We start from the raw sequence: 21,908 nt of genomic DNA on the forward strand, positions 1-21,908 counted from the left end.
TCCATTTGGCTCACTGTTTTGATACTTTTTTTAGTAAGAATCTAGACTCCCCAGCTCTTTTTAATACCTCGTTGTTTCCTACATGTTCCGACTAATGTATCCCAACATGCGCCTGTAGCACTACATCTCAAACGCCTCCAGCTTTCTGCCAGCCAGATAGTCCATGTTTCGTTTCCATATAATAGTACGCTCCAGACTAGACTTTAATTGAGGTTTTTCATATTGTTAAACTCGTAAAATTTGAATTTAAAAATTTAGATTTCACATTGAATGCTACTCTTGCTTCTTTTATCCGGCTTGCTTAATCATAGTATTCCACCTTAATTTCTTTTCCCATATAGCTGTAATGTCTTTCATCATGAGTACCTTCACTTACACAATCTGTATCCCAAAAAACTGTATTCCGGTCGTTAATCGAAAAATCTGGAGTACATTGCTGATTACCCTGCCTTCTTGTAATTAGTGATTGAGTTAACACAACATCAATCCGATGTGGTATCCTAAGAATCACTTGTGTGGGGATAATGAACATAAAAAAACATGAAAATTATCCCGTTGACTAGGGTTAACTGGGAATGTACAGAGTTTTCTCTCCTACTTTGTATGTTACGCAGAGCATTCAAACATTTGAAAGGGATTAGAAATAAATAAAAGACATAATAAATCTTGCACATTTTATTTCTTCAAGTCTAGTTATATACAAAACACATATAATATCAATCATTCGCATGATCGATAATTTGAGGATCAAAGTGACATATGATCACCATTTGAAGCATTCATCTGCCTTTCAACCAAAAGAAATAACGTAACAATAAAAACAATGATCCATTTCTCGTAATTGTAATTACATATTTAGGTCTGTCAAATATATACAAATATTTATCACTAAAAAAGAATAAAGTTTGTATGTCCATTTACATAGAATATCTGCCGAGGTTGCCTCAAATGTTAGTAAATTCATTCATAAGCCAGTCACTTCCGTTATATGTAAGCACACATCTTCCTCGCGGGAAGTGGAATAGCTGGATTACGTTTATCACATCGTTAAACATACGCTATTATATTATTTTTTGATAAAATATTTTACATTCGTATAATAATTAATTTCTATAAACATTAATAATTTCTCGAAAATATTATTCACCGAAAATTAAATACCGAATACTTTATTTTATACAAACCATTGGAAATCATTTCGTAAAATAGTTAAAGGAGAAGAAATATTTACAGAGCATAAATAAATTATTCAACTTATGGATATATAACAACATCCTTAGTAAACAGACTAGTCTGCTAATTGCTAAGTGCTAACATGGAGATAATACACTCTATAATGTTTACAGTATTCTATTTGTACACACCCAACTATGCATATACTGTGGATAATACAACTATTCGGATTCCATATAAACTTCATCCGACAATTCGTACAAATTTACATACATTATGAAAAATAAAGCTTTGCAATGTGTATAAATATGGCATTGTTATACAAATTGAAAAATACCTCATTAAATTAATTCATGGCCCACCTGTAAAATATTCCATTCCATACTGAATATTTGATTACAACTAAAAGTATTCATGTATAGTTATTAGGTTTCCCAGTATGCGAATCAAAAAATAAAAATGCCCTTTTAAAAGTAGGCTGTGATTATTGTCAATACGTTAGTCACATGCTCCAAAATTTGACTAGAACTCAATAAAAACGGTCTTAAAGAATTTAAAATGGAGTGTGATCTATAACAAAATGTACACAATTATAGTAATACATATTTACACTTTGTTGAATGTAATTACTACAAATAACATCACATGGCAACTACTTATAGAATATTTATTTTATTTACATTTCAAGACGTCCCCAATTCCCCGTCGAAGAATTTGCAAAATAATACGGTTCTATAAGATTTGTCACAATCAAAATACTACGGTAATACAGTACTATACACAAATTATTAACAAAAATTGAATAAAAGATAAAAAATAGAGTACCGAGAGTTGGAAGTACGCAGATAGAATGATAGTGTATTTACAAGAACAGAAGTATGAAATATCAATCTACGTTTCACAGTAAATGACTGAGATCATAAATGACACGAGTAAAGTCTAAGTATACTAATGAATATTCACTATGTTTCATCGAGAAGCTGAATTTATCTATCACAATTATAATGAAGGGCTAATTTAAATTTATAAATATCTAATTTCAATTTTGATTAAGGATTACAAGTGAATTTTAGTCAATGCCAATTGATAGTACATTGTTTATTTAAAGTATTAAATATTGATAGCTCTATAAAAACAGTATCTGAATCACCCAAAAACAATAAATGCATTTTGGAAAGGGTAAATAATTAACAATTTATCGCTACATTACATTTTGTATATAATTCCATTAATAGTAGAATAAATTTTAAGGTTTCAATATTAAATCACCAAATTTTATATTAGATATAAATATCGAGAAAAGAATACTTCAAATGCAAAATAAATACCTCATTTACATACGTCTGTTTAAAGTTGGTAGAATAAAATAAAAATTATTAATTATTATACTAGGCATATTATGTATATCTATGAAAAATTATACCATTGGTCATTTAATTGGTTCACATTTTAAAATGGTAATACGCATGATAATACGGATGCACCTGTCGAAAAATACTCAAAAATGCTAAACATATTACATTTCCCATGTAAAACATATAAATGTATTATGAATTTATTACCTACGCAGATGTAAAGAAGGAAGAGTAAATAATTTGAATATATCATACGCTCCCTCAGACCTTACAGTACAGTTTTAAAGGAGTTTACAAAACGCGGATTGATACATTTAGTTAGTGATATGCATACAATGTTTCTTTATTAATAGGATACTTTTTATACTATAGATATATTATCGAGTAAATCTGCGATCATTATAATATTTAATAAGTACCACTTTATTCTTTGAACCCATTAAAAGGTTCACATACTGATCTTCGGACTTTGCTCTTCCGTATAATACTTATTTGAGTTAAACGGGTAAGAAAAGTTTGCTAATAGTAATAGTGCCATTCCAAGAAAAAATGCAATATCTAAGCAAAAATAAACCACTTTTATGAGAAAATTATTTTACGTTAAAATACCATTGAAAATATTTAATATTCAATAAAATAAGGTCATGAGCCCTGTAAATACCAAAACATCCATATTCTGCTTCATCTATGTTGATGTTTCAAAATGTACAAATAGATAAAATTAAGATTTTTTTATTTCAACACCTTTCTAACTTTTCAATACCATCTCAACTTTTCAAATTTTGCAAGGAAATAATTTTCTAAACATCTTTTAAAAATTTATGTTAATAACATAAACTATATATATATTTTATGAAACAAACTATATATACTTAATAATTAAATGCTTTATGAAGGTCTTCAAAATGTTCTCAGCGGAGATGTCACTTTCAAAAGAAAGCGCTGGGATGACCCAAAGAAAGGTCATTTCGACACTAGGCAAATAAGCAAAGGTATAATTACCTACGCTTTAAGATAATATAATACTTTAAAAATCTTTTATTAATTCTCTAGAAGACAGAGTTTATAACACAATTTAGATTTAGGATTAGTATTGCATTTTTCCTTGGAAGTGCTGAGAATAAGCGCCATATTTGTATAAAATAAACGGATATGGAGTTATTCAGGGGGTGAATACGATGTAAAGCATGGAGGGGGGGAGGAGGGGAGCTACAAGAGGGGCATCACCCCTCTCTTCTTGTCATCGCTGGCTGCTGCGAAGCCGTCCCGCCACTTCGCTATTGCTCGTGCTCCCGGGATGCGGAGCGATTTTCACCACTCCGCCGCCGCAAGACCGCGCCTTGTGGCCGTCTTTCTTCCCCGCCCAAGACTTGGTCTTCGCGTCCAGTCCTTTGGGTGCCTCCGAAACCATTTTGCAGTTGCTTTTTGTCACTGTGGATTTCAAGAAAGGTTTTGACGAGTTTCCGTTTATGTCCGCCATCTCAATGTCCATCTTGTGAACGGAGCTATCTGATCTATTGTTAGCCCGTCTCCTCTCTCTGCTCTCGGTGATCCGATCCAGTTCCGCCATAGCTTCCTGGATCGCCTTTTCTAGTTGCCCATTCAATTTACGGCTTCTAAACAGAATACAAAAATATTAGAGCGGGTTTATTTTACATTAAACTATACACATCTGATAATGTGAGCGATATGTATGAATGTTAATTCAACTCTCCGAAGGGCGCAATACTCATTGAGATAACGGGAAGAAATTTACGTAAGAGATATTCATTTGAGATATATCGAATAACGAAACGTTGGATCATAACCGTAGTATTGAAAAATATATAGATTGTTTTATTTTTAATTTTTAAAAAGAATAATCCACTAAGCCTCTATTTTAGAGGCTTGTCTACAGCTAGGGTAGTTAAGAAGGGGAAGATAGATGTGGAAAATACATCACAAACACCCAACCAGAAAATAAATCTTTCTTGAATTTATTTTTCCTATTGGCAAAATCGAATCCGCGATATTGCTAAAACAAATATTGCGGCGCCGTGGCATAGTTGAGTAAACCCTTGACTGCAAAACTGCATCGCGGATTCGATTTCTCCAAGCGGAAAAAAAATTAAGAAAGATTTATTTTCTGGTTGGGTATTTGTGATGTATTTTTTACATTTACCTTCCATATCTTTACTATCCTACCTGCAGACAAGCCTCTAAAAATTAAAGCTTTGCGGGTTATTCCTTAAAAGTAAAATTAATTCCCAATTCATAACACCTATAGATACGATATTCACACAAACATTGTGAACATCTCTCTTACTACACAATATCAGATTAATTAAAAACAGAAACACTTTTCAAACATAGTGAGGGGTATTTCTGTCATTTAAAGAATGAATAAGTGCAGTTAATAAATACATTTAGCATCTAATAGGTATATTGCGCACGTCGGAGGTTTAAAAAGACAAAAAAAGAAATAAAAAACACATTTTCATATTGTATTTATGTATACGTTTCATGGGTAAAATAGATATTAAATAAATAATAGTATTCTTTTAATATTACAAAAAATAATTGTATACAAATAACAGATAATTTTAAACATAAATTAAATACCTAGTAACTGAATTGTCACATTACTCAAAAAAAAAAAAGTTTTGGAAAACTTCATTACACCATAAAATCAGGGGTGTATTTTTCCCATCAAAATAAGCGAAGCAAGTCAAATACTATTTTTTTACGCCGAGTCTAAAGGAATAAATTCAAAACTACGAAACACACAATGTCACAAATAATAATTCCACATTATATTTCCACCTATATTTTAATGTTCATATTCCAGCCTTTGTCCAGTAAAAGGGATAACAAATTACTTTAATTGTAGATTGAATATATTTGCAAATTAAATCAATATTAAATGAAGTACACAAAAAAAAAATAGCAAAATTGTGCCTCAATGGTCAATTGGCAGTCTTATAAGAGTAACATAAAAATAATTTACAATGTGTATTTTTTTGTATTCTTGATGAATCACTAATGAATCTTAATTATTTGAGGATAATTTGACGAAAACAATTCAACACTAAGCAGACAATTACAAAGTATGTATCAATGCCAGTTTTATAAACTTATATCACATTATGTATAAAAAAATCTTTGAATTCTATGGAATTCAATACTGGATTACGTATAAACATTCGTATCATGTTTTTTTTTGGTCTGCAAAAATGTTGAACAGATTCCGAGTGTACACCAGATGTTGCCAAACATTTGCTGCTAAATAATTAAGAGTCTAAAATATAAAGTATTTTAATTTACTTATCTTTTATAGTAATACAAACTAATATAACGATATATAAACGAGTTAATTATAAGTATTGAAATTATTTTGTTATTTTGTCTTTTGTAACATACTAACACATATTTTTTTTATGAACGCTTAGAAAAAATAAATGCACTTCTGTAAAATTGGCTGCAATCAATCTTAAAGGAATATGCACAAATTTCAGAGAGAAAAAAACTCTTTTGCTTATTAAATATGTATGACATTTGGCACTGTAAATTATTAACATTCATTTTCTACAACTTGTGTCCGAGAAGGTAAAACTTAACAGGACAACGTCCATATGTTTATTTTTCACGATAATCCTAAAAACAATAACAGTAATACCCTGGTTGATGGAAACCCGGGTCAACCAAAATCCGGGTCAATCATAACCCGGGTCAATCAAAACCCGAGACAACCAAATCCTGGATAGCTAAAAAGGTTCCGCAAATGATTATATAAACGGACAAATGAATGGACTAAATAAACGGAAATTGTGGATGACGTTTCACCCTTTATCGTGTTCAAACCTTTTATGGCTCACTCGCATATTAACCCCTTCAATGCCGGAAGTCCGTACCCAGCAGGCCGTGATTTTTTTTCAACAAAAATGTAAAAGCTTTTAGAAAGATTACTATAACTTTGATAACATCGATAAACTGTAAAATTTAAATAGTTTTTGGTCTTTCTAATAGATGTCTCTATATATTCTAATTTAAAAAATATCGGAATTGGATTTAATGTTGGCTTGCGACAAGCTCAAACTCATTTTGAATGGCCGGCCTGGCGAGCACGGAATTGGAGAGCGCGTTAATGTGTTCGCGGCAGTGAACCGGTTAAAAGGTAGTAAACTTTCCGATGTCCATAGAAGTAGTGGTATGTAAGTTGTCGGTAACCTTTTATTGCTCACTCATATATCAAAAGATAGAAGTAATATTTGCGAAGGCCCTAGAAGCTGTGATATGGCGACACCTGGTGTACTGTACTGCGCTGCGTCCCACGGAAGAGGGCCACTCACTTTCTACACTTGGTTCGGGCGGCGTGGTGCGCCTCCAGCCCCTCGGAGAGGGTCTGCAGCTTGGCGGCCTCCACCACCGTGAGGCACTTGTCCCCGCCGAACCACCTCACCAGGACCTTCCCGTCCTGCCTGCCGTGCACCTGGCTCTTGGTGACCAGCTTGCCGGGCCAGGCGGGGTACCCCTTGGCCGGGCCCCACACCAGCTCCCCCTCCCGGAAGTCGCGGCTCTCCCGCTGGCCCGAGCCCTCGTGTACGGAAGCCCCCGACTCGGCGGGCGAACTTTCTACAGTGTACATTCGCTCTTTTAAGTTTCAATGTATGCAAATTCAGCGAGGAAAAAGGGCCGTGAGATGATTTCATGTTTTATGAAATAACAAATATTCCCATGGTTAATTAATGCTTCAACTAAATAATTATGAGAGTTTTGTAAAACGAGATTTTTTTTGTAAAACCCTTATCCGCGCCCCATGGTGCATGTAGCAGTGCATCATATAAACGCAGTGTTATCTTGATCGTTAACACAGCAGATTACATTGGAAAATAAATTTTTATTTAAAACTGCAACACAGGCTGACAAATTTCAACCTTAGATATATATGTTTATATTTATTAGATATGTCAAATCCATTCTTATATGAATCAAGCACTCTTCATTGAGTGACATACTTGGTTTTTGGCTGACGTGTCAGGTTTTCAAGTAAATATTGCAATAATATCGCAATAATCCAAAACAAAAAATTTGATGAGTTGACATGTCTAAAAACTCTGGGATTGTGAAAGAGCTCATTGAAAATATGCAAAATATTTCATGTAAATGCCATCGGGGCACAGATTTCGAGGAATTCGAAAATTGCACAATAGGCAAAAATAATATGTAAGAACTCAATAATAAGCGAACCATGTCAGTCTGCCTGCCTAATTGATTCGCAAATAAAAATTAATCAGCTCGTAAAAATATAAATAAAACATATAACTGTTATTCACAAAACCCGTTTGACATTTTTTTACAATATAAAACTCTCATAAAATATTTCAATGTTATTTGTGATGGTAAGAACACTGCTGAAATGAAATGTGTTCTTCCCTCCAAGCGTAAAGAGTGCCAATTTATGAAGACCCCGTCGCGTTACATACAGAATACCGGTACTCGGGAAAGAGAGCAAAGCCATTTGTGTACTGAACATGCAGTGTCTGGAAGCCTCACAACACCACACTCCCAAAGTTGATACATGTTATGCCTGACTTATTATTTTTTACAATCAATATTCCTTAAAATAAAACACCCAAAATGATAAAATGCAGATGAGAGAAAACAAATAAACACAACCAATGAATGAAGATGACATGATGCTTTTCTTAACGACGATAAGATAACTCCATTAGAAAATGATCCGATCTTATGGCCAATTGTAAACGATTTTAATTCTCTCCAGAAATAACAAGCTGAACATTCTTCTAAATGGATGAACAATTTTTACATATTTCAAAGCGAAAAGCTTGTCATTCCTGGAGGCGAGGCTGTATCTTGTATTACCTAACGATTGTTATCCCTTAATGCTTCTAAATTTTAGTTGGACAGAGTTTCACACAAATCACCACATAAGATATTTACATAAAGGCTGAAATATGATTATAATCTGCATATATCGCTCGCACAGTTGCTCTTGTGTACAAGCAAACTCTCGGAACCAAAATAAATCATAAGTCGTGTACTCACACTGGGAACAACTGCACGTGGAGCGATATGATACGCATGTACGGTCGTAATGATACATTATGTTAGTAAAGCGAGATTTAGTTCACCATAACCCAATACAAGACACAACATTATTATTTTGTGACATTGCGAATTTAAAATTTTGATGGAATGATTCACAACCGACTAATGGACAATGTTAAATGAAAAATGTGACAAAGCGGCAAGCTAGGAAAGTGATAGGAGGGTATAGTTTGCAACACATTGTATGAGAAAGTAATATAATATGTATGTACAAAATATAATATAAACTAAAAAAATCATAAAGATATAAAGATGAAATAAGCATTGGAAATAATAATTAAGTGATGATACATATTTTTCAAATATTGCGAAGAATTGTGATAATTTATAAATCCCAAATAAAAAAATACTAACAACAATAAGAAAATTAATGATTTTTTGACCTTAGGGGTGCAAAAACCATAAAAAATATAAAATTTCTTTACATTTGGGAAGAATAAATACCACACAAAAACTACAATTCAAAATATGTTTTAATAATAATGTCTGATTGAAAAAGAGCATGACTTTGAAGATTCCAATGACCCAAACATACATTTTTAAAATGCATAATTATTATTTTGAAATTCAGTATTTTTAACAAAAAATTTACAATTTTTTATGTAAAAACTCGGAATTATTTTTATTATATTTTTCCAAAAATACTCATTTCAGTTCTTTAAAAGAGTTTCTAAAAAAGTCTTGCTTTCATAAAAATCCAGTAAACCCCTCTTTAACTTTGAGATAGGAACCGCGTTATCGGAAGGAACGATATAGGGGGTTAATGTTTATAATTGTATTTTAATTTTAAATTACTGATTTCAGTCATTTTCGCTGATTAAAATCAATAAATAAAAATTGAAAAATTAACACCTTATATAGGGGGGTTTACTGTAATTGTACTGGAGACTTACTATTGGATCCAATGATCGACTGACTCATAATTCAAAATAATATAAATATATCAACCGAAAAGATAGATAATCTACTGTGTAATTTATTTAAAGCTTACCGTTAGCGCTGGAGACTGACACTCTTTTCATATGGTTTGCAGACGAAATGTCAACATTGTTGCAGCTCCTCTGGATGTCCATACTGTTGATGTTTCGTCCCATGTGGTGGACCTTCTCGTTTTGGCCGTGCGTGGAACTGATGTGCCTCGCGTCCATCTCTACCCCGCCGACTGCCAGCGTCTTGGTCACCTTCTCCGGGGACGACGTCTGCGGGATGTTTGGGATCAGCGTGATGGTGTTCTGGTTGTGCTTGGAGTTGTTCTTGGGATAGTAGTTGACCGGGGTGATGGTGAGATTCTGCTGGTTGTTCAGGGAGCTTACGGTGATTGTTTGATTGCTGAAATGGATTCCGGAAGAATCCACATTGTAGTACGTGTTTTGATTTGTTGGACTTTCATTGATGTGAATAGTATTGCCTAGAATGAAAATGATGCATTAGAATATTGCACTGTGATCTTATTTATAAAATATACATGCAAGGTTAATTTTACATTTCAGGAGCCAGTCTAGAGTAAGAAACTTTTTTTTTTCTTTTTTATTTCTTTTAATGTCCCATTTGAGAATTTAATCCAGGAAATTTATTTCAGTACTACCTATGTATCCATCTGTACATGTTGCTGAGGCTCAGTCTGGCTATAGGAGAAAAAAATTCAGAGCAATCGGTGCATTACTTCAGGAGTTTTATAGTTTTATATTGAAACATTGTAGAGTGTGCATTCATTTTTTGTTACTTAAAAAAAAAAAAAAATTATCACATAATGTCTAACCAATCATGACATCAGAGTCGGCATTATAAATATGATGTCAAGCCACACTCAACATAGGATTGGTAAGGGTTAAGAATGTAAATGATTTATGATACCAATTCTAACCTTTGAACCTTGATATTTCAAAATAATGTTTGGCCGCATTTGCAACTTTGGTGTTAATCTGATGATATGCGTAATTCTACACATAATAAAGCAATAACTAGAGCGCTAACGGGCAATTTCATTTAATTTAATAAAATTAATAATTTTTATTTAAAAAAAATATAATAATAATCTCACCTGGCATGTCCATGATCTTTTCATTAATTTTTTTCAACCACTGACTGCTCTCCAGAGAATCGGGCTCACTGCTTGAAACACAATGCACCATGGCCTAGAAATTGGAAAATATACATGAGAATAGAAATACATGCTTTTGATATTAAACTAAATATAAAAATCATAGGAAAAAAATTGTGAAATCTTTATTGAGAGCTCTGTAAAATATAAAAAAAAAATTGTATTTTATATGTAATTTATTTGTCAACTTGATTGGTAATTTTAAGAAGGCTAGGTATCAGTTTTGGTTTTTAAGTCCAAGATAATATGAAATAAATGTAAGAGGGAAAACCGCATATTTATTTTGAACTGTTTGGTAATCAAACCCAGAACTTTCAGCACAGTAGCTAAATGTATGCACTAACCTCTACACTATGAAGGCCTCCAAAGTGACTAATTAATTAATATTAAAATGTGCATTTCATTTCCACCCAATACTTAACACATTGTTTGCGGGAAACGGTTAAAATTATAACAAAATAAAATTATTTTGTTGGTAGAGAGCGGGAGACGCTTATAAGCATTCTATTTCCTTACTTTTGGTAGAGCGTGAGAGACGCCAAAAAGTATTGTGGAGATCAGAATTGGGTTTGCAGTTACTTGTGATTAGTAGACGACCCTAATTAGTAAACTAATTAGAGTTGGGGTTGATGAAAAAACTGCTCGACAACAATGTGTTAAGAACAATGTTTACATTATCTACTTACCAAAGAGCCCTGTTCGTTTGGTTCTGGACTTCCTGTGGTCGTGTCTACCAGGTTGCCGTGCGAAGAGTTGGGGCTGCTGCTGCTGCTCATGGTGCCCGAGGGACTGGCTCCGGAGCCGTCCGAGCTCAGTGGGCTGTGGGTGGTCGTATCGGGAGGAGAGCTGCCGGTGATCTGATGTCCCGGAGGGGACTTGTTGCCATTCTGCTGGTTGACCAATGTCTGAGTGGACACCGAGTGCCTGACATGAGGATGCAGGGCATTCTGCTGCTGCTGATTCAGCATGTTGTTCTGATTGATGTTGGCAAAGATTTGCTGAATGTGAGAGTCGTTCTTCATGCTCCCGTTCATCTGCGGCATTTGGTTCAACATTTGCGGATATTGCAGAGCTATCCTCTTCATATTGGGCCCGTCGTTGGGATTCTGAATAGTTATTTGCTGAGGATGATTCTGTATTTGCAATATGTTTTGGTTTCGAGTTTTGACTTGGCTACTTTGCTTCATATTTTGACTCATCATGACACCTTGATCTAAATTTATCGAAGTCGTATGGTTAGAATTTCCTCCGTTGTTTTGAAACTGATTATTATTATTTGATACCATTGTCGTTTGCTGTTGTACAATTGTCGTATTTTGCTGTACATACGTGGTGTTCTGCTGATTTGCGGATGAAGAAACGTTAATCTGCGTGGGAGACAGAGGCAGCATTAACGTTTGGCCCATTTGATTGCATTGTAAGAATTCTTGTTGAATGTTAGAGCGGACCTGCGGCGGACTTCCATTGAAAGTGACGGTGTGGTTGGGACTCATGCTAGCCACCAGAGGGCTCAGTTGGCCGCTAAATGGAGATCCTCCCATAACTATTTGACCGCTAGTCGGAGAAAGAAACTGAGCTCCGGGACTATGTTGAGATTGTATCATTTTGTTGTTAGAATTTTGCGTTCGTATAACCATTCCGCTTGGCCCCGCAGTTAGTATTCCTTGATTTTGTATAGGCGTTAAGACATTCTGACCATTAACATTCTGTATTTGCAATTGCATGGGCATGTTGGAGGTGTCTTGGAGAATAGCCGTGCCATCGGCTGTCATCACCATACCTCCGAGACCGGGAACGATGAATTGTTGGAACGTTGGGAAATTCTGGACAACCCCCGTTGTTCCATTGAGCAAGTTGACCGGTTGAAGGAGGTTAATATGTTGCGCTCCTTGCGAATTGGTGATGATCTGTTGCGAACCAAAGTTTCCCGCAGCTTGGCCATTCATCACGATGTGTGCGGGAGCACCCGCTTTACCCGGGACTATTGTCAATGCTTGGAGCATCGGAGCTGTAGATATGTTCCCATTTGGAGACATCTGGAAGCTTTGCGATGGGAAATGTTGGGGTTGCTGCTGAGAAGAGTGCTGAACCAGAACATTATTAGGGCTATGTGTCGTTATTTGCATCATAGATGTCGGAACTTGACACTGAGGCTTTCTTTTCTTGCCTTTCTTCTTGCCGGAGTCGGGCGAAAGCAAAGCCGACTTCTGGAGAATATTGTTATTTTTATTGAATTCTTGAGAATTGTTAGGGTCCATCGCTTGACCCTGCGAAATAATATTTCCAGCAACAATTTGCGGCATCTGGACATTCTGATTGACCATCTGTCCGTCGACAGTTACCATTTGAGGTTGAAGCATAAAGGGGGCCGGTAATGTGTTTACCAGGACAGTAGGGTGGTTCAAAACTTGCGGAACCCCTCCGACGGCCGGAATAGCTTGTGACATAGTTGCGGTCACCGAGGTCACGTGAGGCGATGCGGATATCGGCGGTAAAGGCTGTCCTTTGGGAGGAGGAGGAGCCATCACCGTTCCTTGCCCGTTACCAGTTATAACAAACTGACCGTTTGAGGGTACAACAATGTGGCCGGGATTCATACCATTTCCTGTTTTCCCTTGCAATTGACCCGACTTAGAAACTAAGGGTCCCGAGGAGCAGCTTTGATTTTGGGATACTTGAATTCCGGTCACCACACTCTGGACCATTTCTAAAGGAGATTTGCTGATAAGAGATTGAGCCACTGTACCGGCTACATGTAGAGGGTAATTTCCCGGAGTATTCATCAGAGGAAAGTGGTCATTTTGAGATTGGTTGGAGCAGTTCCCAGCGATACTAGAATTTGCGGAAGCCGGATAGATATACGGCATTCCCGTGACTGCGGCATTGATGGAAGTCGTAGCGGTTTGCGCTTTGCCGGCTAAAACTGATGTAATCGTATTCCTACTCAGTGTGTGGCCACTCGCCATAGTTGTCACAACCCCATTAGAAGGAATGAACATCATGCTATTGCCGCGATTCATATTAGGAGATCCCGCATTTAAATTTGGGGGCACGTAGAAAGTTGAGCCATTAATACTGTGGACTATTCTTTGGTTGTTATTTGTGGGATCAATATTCATCAGCATATTGTTTTCGTTTGATAAAATAACATTAGCCATGCCGGAATTCGACATTGGAGAATTAGAGGAATTGGAATCGCTGAAACAATTCATTCTGTAGCTTTGAGTGTTGACACTATCGGCGTTCATTTGCGACGAAGACACTATCGACTGATTGGATCCGTTGTTAGAAATAAAATCTGGAGAGCTTTGAGAGATGTAGTGCTGGTGCACGTTGCCCGGTGATGGAGTAGCCGGATTACTGTTGATACTTTCTCTGTACGAACCATTATTCGAGTAAGCCGGGCTAGGATTAGTGAATGGACAACTCGAAGATATGTTATAGCCGCTGCCGCTATTCTTACTCTGAGGCGTATCCGTGTTGCGAGAACTATTCGACGGGGTCGGAGATAGTTCTGGTAACTGGTACGATTCCATTGGAGATCCATTACTGGTGCTGATAATACCGCCTTGGATAGGTCCCCGCGAATCAGAGCAGTGATTATTCGATCTACTGCCGGGTCTTTCCCCGTACGTTGAAGATGTTACCGGGCTTTCGTCGGAACTTTGGTTGGGGCTAGGAGTACCGGGCTGAGAACGCGACTCCGATTTGAGAGACGATAATGATTCCATGTATGTTTGCATTTTTGTCTGAAAGTTGGCATTCCGTAATCTTTGCTCGGAATCCGCAGAGTTCAAATTATGACCGGACAGTTCGTTATTTGTAGTTTCATTCATTTCCGCAATACAGCCCTGACAATGAGAATGCGATTGCTGTATTACGATCGAATCGCTCGATTTATCACAGTTCATACTACTGTCTGGTATGTTACTTTGCGTGGGAGAATTATTAAATGAAATGTTGCCGTTATTTTGCACCCGATTTTCCTGATCCGTATTACTCAAAGACATATTAGTATTACGAGATGTATAAGACTTCATATTTATGCTGTTTCCATCTTTTAAATTGATATGTACATTGTTATTTTTGGAATTAGAGTTAAGGTGAACGGGACTATTAGGATTCATCGGGTGCAATCCGACCTGTCTCGATATAGTACTATTTAGTAACGCCGTTTGTTGCGCTAAATATCCACTCGGATCCTCCATAAATGAAGGACTAGGATTCGCCGGACTGCCGCAGTTGCTTTGCATCTGGCCCGTCCTGAAGGAATTTCTCATATCGGTGTTGTTAAAGGCATTCTGACCAGACGCGCCGTTAATTCTTTGATTTTCTTGAACTCTGGATTTCTTAGCATTTTTGCTAGGCTTAGATTTCTTTTTCTGAACTTCCTCCGGCCAAGTGGTAGGCGGAGTGTGATGATGCAGCGGGGGAACTCTGGAGAATATATTCTGATTTCCAGCATTCTGGGGGATTATCGAATTCGCATTACCATTTGGAGCCTCTGTGAATGAAATGTTCTGAGACCCTTGAAAGGGAATATTCTGCGGAGTTATTTCCATCTGGTTTTGCCTCGGAGATGGGTTCTGTTTATTGACAAATTGCATATTTTGCATCTGATTGAACTGCTGCTGGGGCAATTTGTTTATTCTGTTTAACTGCCACGGTGGTACTCGTTGGTTCCCGACCATTTGGTTAGTTGGCATTCCTATTTGGTTATGATTAGGAACTAAATTTCCTTGGTGAGCGCCGTCGCTAAATGCGTTCGGCTTATTCTCCGTCACCTGTTGCAAAGCGCTCGTTGCAATGTGAGTTTTAATACCTTTCATCGCTAATTCCATTTGCTTTTGATTTTGTTGAATAAATATCTGCTGCTGTTGATTGATTCTCTGAATAACTTCCGGCGTTAGCTGTTGCATATTAGTTTCGCCGAGCGTGTTGGCGCTGGAATTGTTTTGAGGCTGGGGGGAGGGGCTGAAAGGATTTTGGGATGACTGATTGCCAATTTTCAAATTTTCATCGCTATTCTGATTTATGTTAAGCGGCACTTCAGATTTGTTTCCTGATGTATCCGGAGGTACATTCAGTTTTTCATTATTAAACATATTTCCTAAACTTTGACTTCTAGAAATATTCGGTGTTTGAATTTCAATTATCTGACCGTTGGGGCCGATTATGTGATTCATGCCAGAGAACTGCATATTGTTCTGGGCATTTGAAAGAAAACCGGGCGTTTCGATATTGTTTGACTGCTGAGAGTTCAATAGTACGTGTGGCTGCAGTAGCCTCTGATTTGGTTCTGGAGAATTGTGAGAAGAATTGGCTAAGTTGTTTCCATTAATCGTCAGCACTTGCGTTCCAAAGTTTGGTTTGGCGTGTAGATCCATAGAATGCATGGAATTATTTCCACAGTCTAGTTTCACCATTTGTTGGGATCCCTGATTCATCGCGGAAGGACTAGTTTCCCTCATCATTACATTTCGATTCATGAAATTTGTTTCTGCCGGTCCATTCAACCTCATCTGATGTATAGTAGGAGAGGCCGAATGCTGGGAGAGTGGACTATTGATGTTAATACTATTGGGTGAGTTGGTCCACATCTGAAAAATGTAAATAGTATGATTAAGAAATAAAGAATACATATCAATAATTTAAAGTTAACTTAATTATTTGAGAAATATTAATTTAAATCAATTGAAAGTAAAATGAATAAGCGATACATACATTTTGTTGCTGACAATTTTTCTGGTTATGCTGCTGAATTTGTTGCGACTGTAATTGTTGCTGTTGCTGTATATGTTGTTGCTGCATCTGCTGCTGTTGTAGCTGTTGCTGTTGCAGTTGCTGCTGTACTTGCTGTTGCTGCTGTTGATGCAGCTGCTGTTGCTGTTGGAGGTTTTCCCTATGCGCCAGCAATTGTGACACAGACACCCCGGAATATGGATTTCCTTTCCGTTTCCGTTTTTTGGCTACTGGCATTTCTGTAACAACTGAAATGAAACATTAAATTAATTACGGATTCTCAAACACTTTTTTTTTATTAATAACAAAATATTATTTAAAAATAATTCAAATTCAATCTTTAATAATTATATAAATTATGACATAATAATTCGATGTTATAATTTAATAAAATATATATTTAATTATTCGCGTTTTATTATATTACAATAAGAGCGTCATATTTTTTTACCGGTAAACGTGATAAACAGGTATCATACAACACATCAAAAAAATTACAATAAAAATACCATAAGAAATAAATGAAAATTATCTACACGCGAAAGAACGAGAAAATGTCAAATAAATTTAACAAGCTGATCTGAAAGTCGACGAATAGAAAAGTTTCAACAGATAAAAATTACAATAAAATCATTTTGTTAACAACAAAAATAAAACGAAATAAAAACTTAAAAAAATCATTAAAACTATAAACTAAGAATTAAGCATCGATGTGAAAATTTCACACGAAGTCGGGTGCTTTGCCTAAACAGAAAAAAGTAAGCGAATGCTTTTTTTTACTGAGAAGTATATCAAAGAAAAATATGGAAAACGAATTTCGGGTTGTGGTCCCGTGGTTAGTGTCGCGGACTCTAGAGACGGAGTTTCTGGGTTCGAACGCGAACTATCACAATTTTGATACCTATTTTTAATAATGAGCCGCTTAGGCTCATATAAATAGTATGAATTTGAAGTATTTTTGTAAATAATAAAAATAAAAATTGTCTCTTTTTTTTAAAATAAGAAAAAGTGGTATACGGTAAAAATTTGTGTAGACTATTTACTGGTAGCTAAATATTATTTTTGTATTAATGAATAAACAGCAAGAGGAAACGCGACAATATCAACTGAGTTATGTCAACTTACTCTCAGTACTTATTACAAAAACGGCAGCTATTCAGATATCAAATTGTCAAAAAATCGTTACGTGTTATACTACCAAGCGGTGACTGTTTTAATCAATAATAAATTAACATAAGCAAGGATTTTTCAAACACGAGGATCGTTATACGAGTACAACATGACAATAAATCGTAAACGAAACGTCAATTCAATACATCGCACGTCAACATAAAAGTGAGTAAAAACTATAAGTAGATACTATTTCTTATTGAAACACGCAAGTAGTTGCCTATATATGTTTCACAAAACTAAAAATAGCTTTTAGGGATCCATGTCGATATAATACGTCATAATTATGGTAGGTATATACCATTTGGGAAAAATATCCTTTAAAACATATGCACATGTTTTAAATATAAAAAATAAAACACTTGTATAACATCACTTTTTTAGCTTGTTAATGTAAATACGACTAGTTTCGAGAACTACAGATGTTCTCATCAAAAGGTGAAAATACAAACTGTATGTTTTATATTAATTATTTCGAAAGCCTATGTTGTTTAATCCCCTCGAAAAATACACAACATAATTGAGAATGAAATGGTAGAATTTCTATACCCTAAATCTGAAAGTCAGGAAGTTACATGTTTAAACGATATTGAGTGAATAAGTCAATGTATTCATAAACGTACATATGTCCACATACAAATGATGATAGAAACGTAAGAGTGAGTTATACGATTTACCGTTTCTAAAATTTATTTATATTACGGATGCTTAGAGAAAAAAACGCATAAGGCCTGATAAATATTAAATTTGTACTGAGTTCTCGCTACTCGAATATTTATTCTTAAAATAACCATATTTATCATGAACAAAAAAAGGTTAAAAATATTAAGTTGATTTGTCGAGAACCATACATTAAAATAATTTTAAAAACTTCTTCAAACATTTAGCGTTTAGGTACAGATTTATTACATTTTTGTATTAGTCAGTGAGCTGTATTTTTTCTTCATAAAAACTCTTAGATTAATTTGTCTTATCATTCGATATTTACGTGTAAACCAAAGTATGAAGGGATCACAAAAAAAAAAGAAAACTGAATTGGTAATTCGTTGGATCGTTTTACGACCGCATCAATATAAAATATTGACAATAATTACTCGGAGAATGTTAGTCGTCCAAATGAGAAGTGGTGTTAGTAAAAGCCCGATTGCACCTCGGGCTAATTCCAGCGCGTGCGTTAAACCCACGTAATTATTGTACAAGTACTTCGTATACATTCAATGTGTAGGCAGACATCATGTACGATACATTGACATGACCGTTCGTCCGCAACTAAATATTACAGTTATCAATAAACCAAACTAGCTCTTCGTCTGATCATTAATATTATACACCTTAAAATATTCAATTCGGTTGTACGACAGTTATTGTGACCTAATCTTAAAATAGGAATAATATATTTTTAATTTTACGTAATAATAATCACTATTTATTAAAATCTAATGTGACAGATACTTGTGTTTCGATTCATTCCGCATCATTGTCAAATCGTATCGAATAAAAAATATGTACAAAACACAATGTAAACATGCTTGTATTGTTTGCTTTGACCGTAAATAAATAAATATGTGAATCGAAAATTGAATTGATCACCAGTTTAAAAATCTAATGCAGTAATCGAGAAAGAAATTTCGAAAACTAAAAAAAAAGTGTTTTTAATAAAAATATATAAGTATGTATATTTATAAAACACAGTCAAAGCACGTATTTATTAAGTCGATTTCTATCTCCATTCGTAACATATAAAATGTAAATATACATACGTACGAATTATCCACACTACTTGCATATACATATGAGCAATCCTATAAACGAGTCACTAATGAATTTGATCCGAGAACGAAACACGAATGGGATCACTTGTACCTCCCAAAGGCAAGGATTATGAAAACGTTCAGGCTTAGAAAACTGAGCCCAGAAATCCTCCAAACAAACGAACTAAGATTGGAGAGGAATACGCGATTAGTTAGCAAATTGTTTTACAAGGAAGGAAAACCGCATTGTGAAACTACTGCATATTAAAAACACAATTGCATTCAGTTGTAATTTTAAAATAAACTAACAATTTTTAATGTTTTTGTAAAAAAAATATAGCTGACTAAATATTTCATCCACTGCTTGGTCATGTCAAGTAAATTAATTGTATTATTTATTACATTGTATATGTTTACGCTAATTATTTTCATAAATGTGTGACGAAAAATCACACATTGAATTGTATAATATTATATTGTATAACATACGACTCGTAAATCACGTTAAAAGTGATTTGTCCAAAATTTGCCTAACACAAGCTATCCTTTAAATTAAGTTTAGATCATGTTTCAATATGGCTACATATTGGGCATGGCTACGCATTTCATAAATTAAAATAAAATTTAAAAAAAAATAAAAACATAATTATCCCAACAAATAAGATAAGCAAGGTTGTATTTTGATATCAAATACAGAAAGACATGAATTTTGTTAATTAACGAAAAATACAGAGATGTTTTTTTTTTAATGGAGCGCGGAATATAAATTATAGAGAAAATTCGGGTGCATTGAATATTTCTTAAGGACGCAGATAAATTTAAATTGGAAACAGAATGTGCAAAAGAAGGTATGCAGTTGACAACAATTGATGAGGCAATAGGACATAAATATCTATCAGATTTAGTGATATCTTTTTTAGAAAATATGACACGATGAATAAGACTAATAAATAAACGATATTGAATCCATTGTACCTATATATTGTAACGAATTTTATTTATTGTATTGTTTTTAGGGATCAACCATATTCATTTATTAACTTTACATTTATTATCATTTTTAAGGCTATAAATGTTATAAATCCTCGTACACAATAGAAAAGGAGAATTTTCTCAGGCAACTAATAAATATTACTTAAGAAAAGGACGCAGATACACGGGAGTATAATTGCATGAACTCCGCTCGGAGGTGATAAGTTTATAATGCGAGTATGAATGCAGACAGTTTGTTGCAAGAATGAGGAGCTTTCAGACGTTCCCGCCCACGGCATGTGGCACTATGGCACTATGCACTATCCACTTTCCACTACCCGCCCACCCTTCGACCGTCTGATGGAGTTAGAATCAAGCGGTCCGACAGCTAACTCGGGGTTAGTTCAGTGTTTAGCCGAGGCACAAACAGGTGCGTACTGGAATACTGTTATCACTGGTAACAATTTTATTATTTAACCATACAAAACAAGGTGGTGTCGCCCTTGGCAAGAGCGCATACATGGTGCAATTAAGTAGTCCACTTGCAAACCACTTTATGTTCAAAAATTAAGTTTTTTAGCGAATGGCGGCAACCGGTAGAATATTAAATCTTCTACCGATTTGAGATTTTTTGAGAGATTTCAGAAAGTGAAATGTCGATCGGCAAAGCGAGTTTTGCAAAAGTATTGATTTTTCTACTCCATTTTATTCTTAACTTAACGAGTTTTTGGCAGATTATGTTAAATAAGGACGTTAATATTTTTAATTTTCTACCGATTGGAGTCATTTTCTAGAAAACTAATTTTTTTAACGTAACGTGGTTTGCAAGTAGCCTACTCAATTAATGAAGGGTTTTTTTTGACGCTTAACTAGCAAATAAATTAATTGCAATTAATATTCATGCAAATAAATTGGGTAATATTCTTATTGGAATATATGAGGAATCTATTAAAAATGAGGAAGATATAAATGATCAAATCGTCTATATTTGAAATAGCGCGAATACGAAAGAATCGTGACATCATTACTTGTTTATGAAAAAAGTAATTTTTCGAATTATCCTCCTGAGTGCAAATACCCTAATCTGCGTTTAAATTGTGTGATAACGTCAACGCTCTCAATTCTTTTGATACAAATCATAAATTTCGTGAATTAACTCCGTGAAAATTAACAATAAGGATTTTAATAACCGTCAACCAGATTTTTTTCCTAATTGCAAAAAATTGCGAATAGGATTTTTTAAAAGCGCATTCAAAATCGTACACAGAAAATATCTCATGAAAATACTCAAGAAAACTCTTTCAGCAAAAGCGCACCAAGAAAAGATACCCGCGCATTTTTTTCGACATATGAACAAAGGTGAAGCGGAAAATTCGGAGGATAAAATTAAAATGAAAATTGACCTGATTTGATCTGACTCTAAATTGCTAAGCAAAGATAATTACCAGATGTAGTGAAATGTTAATTTATTTTATATAATAGGTGTTTTACCTTGATCAAAACACCTGTCGTTCTTTTCATATGGAGGAATTTTTA

The 21,908-nt window shown here is 34.9% G+C and overlaps 1 protein-coding gene across 2 annotated transcripts; it reads right to left on the bottom strand.

The window, feature by feature from the left end:
* Positions 1-666: 666 nt before the first annotated feature.
* Positions 667-16,722, bottom strand: LOC148307966 (uncharacterized). 2 transcript variants are annotated; one of them, XM_088262550.1, is made up of 6 exons: positions 16,462-16,722; positions 11,424-16,337; positions 10,678-10,771; positions 9,628-10,044; positions 6,857-7,139; positions 667-4,144 (listed from the first exon to the last, which is right to left on the bottom strand). In XM_088262550.1, exons 1-6 carry the CDS (start codon positions 16,714-16,716, stop codon positions 3,769-3,771), a joined length of 6,339 nt encoding a protein of 2,112 aa, XP_088118676.1. In that variant the 5' UTR covers positions 16,717-16,722; the 3' UTR covers positions 667-3,768. The 2 variants fall into 2 exon arrangements, with proteins under 2 accessions (XP_088118676.1, XP_088118677.1); XM_088262551.1 differs by lacking the exon at positions 6,857-7,139 and having other exon boundaries at positions 3,983-4,144.
* Between the last annotated feature and the right edge of the window lie 5,186 nt (positions 16,723-21,908).

This window comes from Brachycentrus maculatus, unplaced genomic scaffold (genome assembly GCF_059751285.1).
Source record: "Brachycentrus maculatus isolate JH-2025_06_01 unplaced genomic scaffold, ASM5975128v1 h1tg000183l, whole genome shotgun sequence".
Lineage (NCBI taxonomy): Eukaryota > Metazoa > Arthropoda > Insecta > Trichoptera > Brachycentridae > Brachycentrus > Brachycentrus maculatus.

Coding starts and splice junctions, on each gene's coding strand:
- LOC148307966 (XM_088262550.1), bottom strand. CDS start 16,716: ATGCCAGTAGCCAAAAAACGGAAACGGAAAGGAAATCCATATTCCGGG. Junction 10,772..11,423: donor CAAACGAACAGGGCTCTTTG/GTAAGTAGATAA, acceptor TCCAATTTCTAG/GCCATGGTGCATTGTGTTTC. Junction 4,145..6,856: donor GCCCGAACCAAGTGTAGAAA/GTGAGTGGCCCT, acceptor TATTCTGTTTAG/AAGCCGTAAATTGAATGGGC.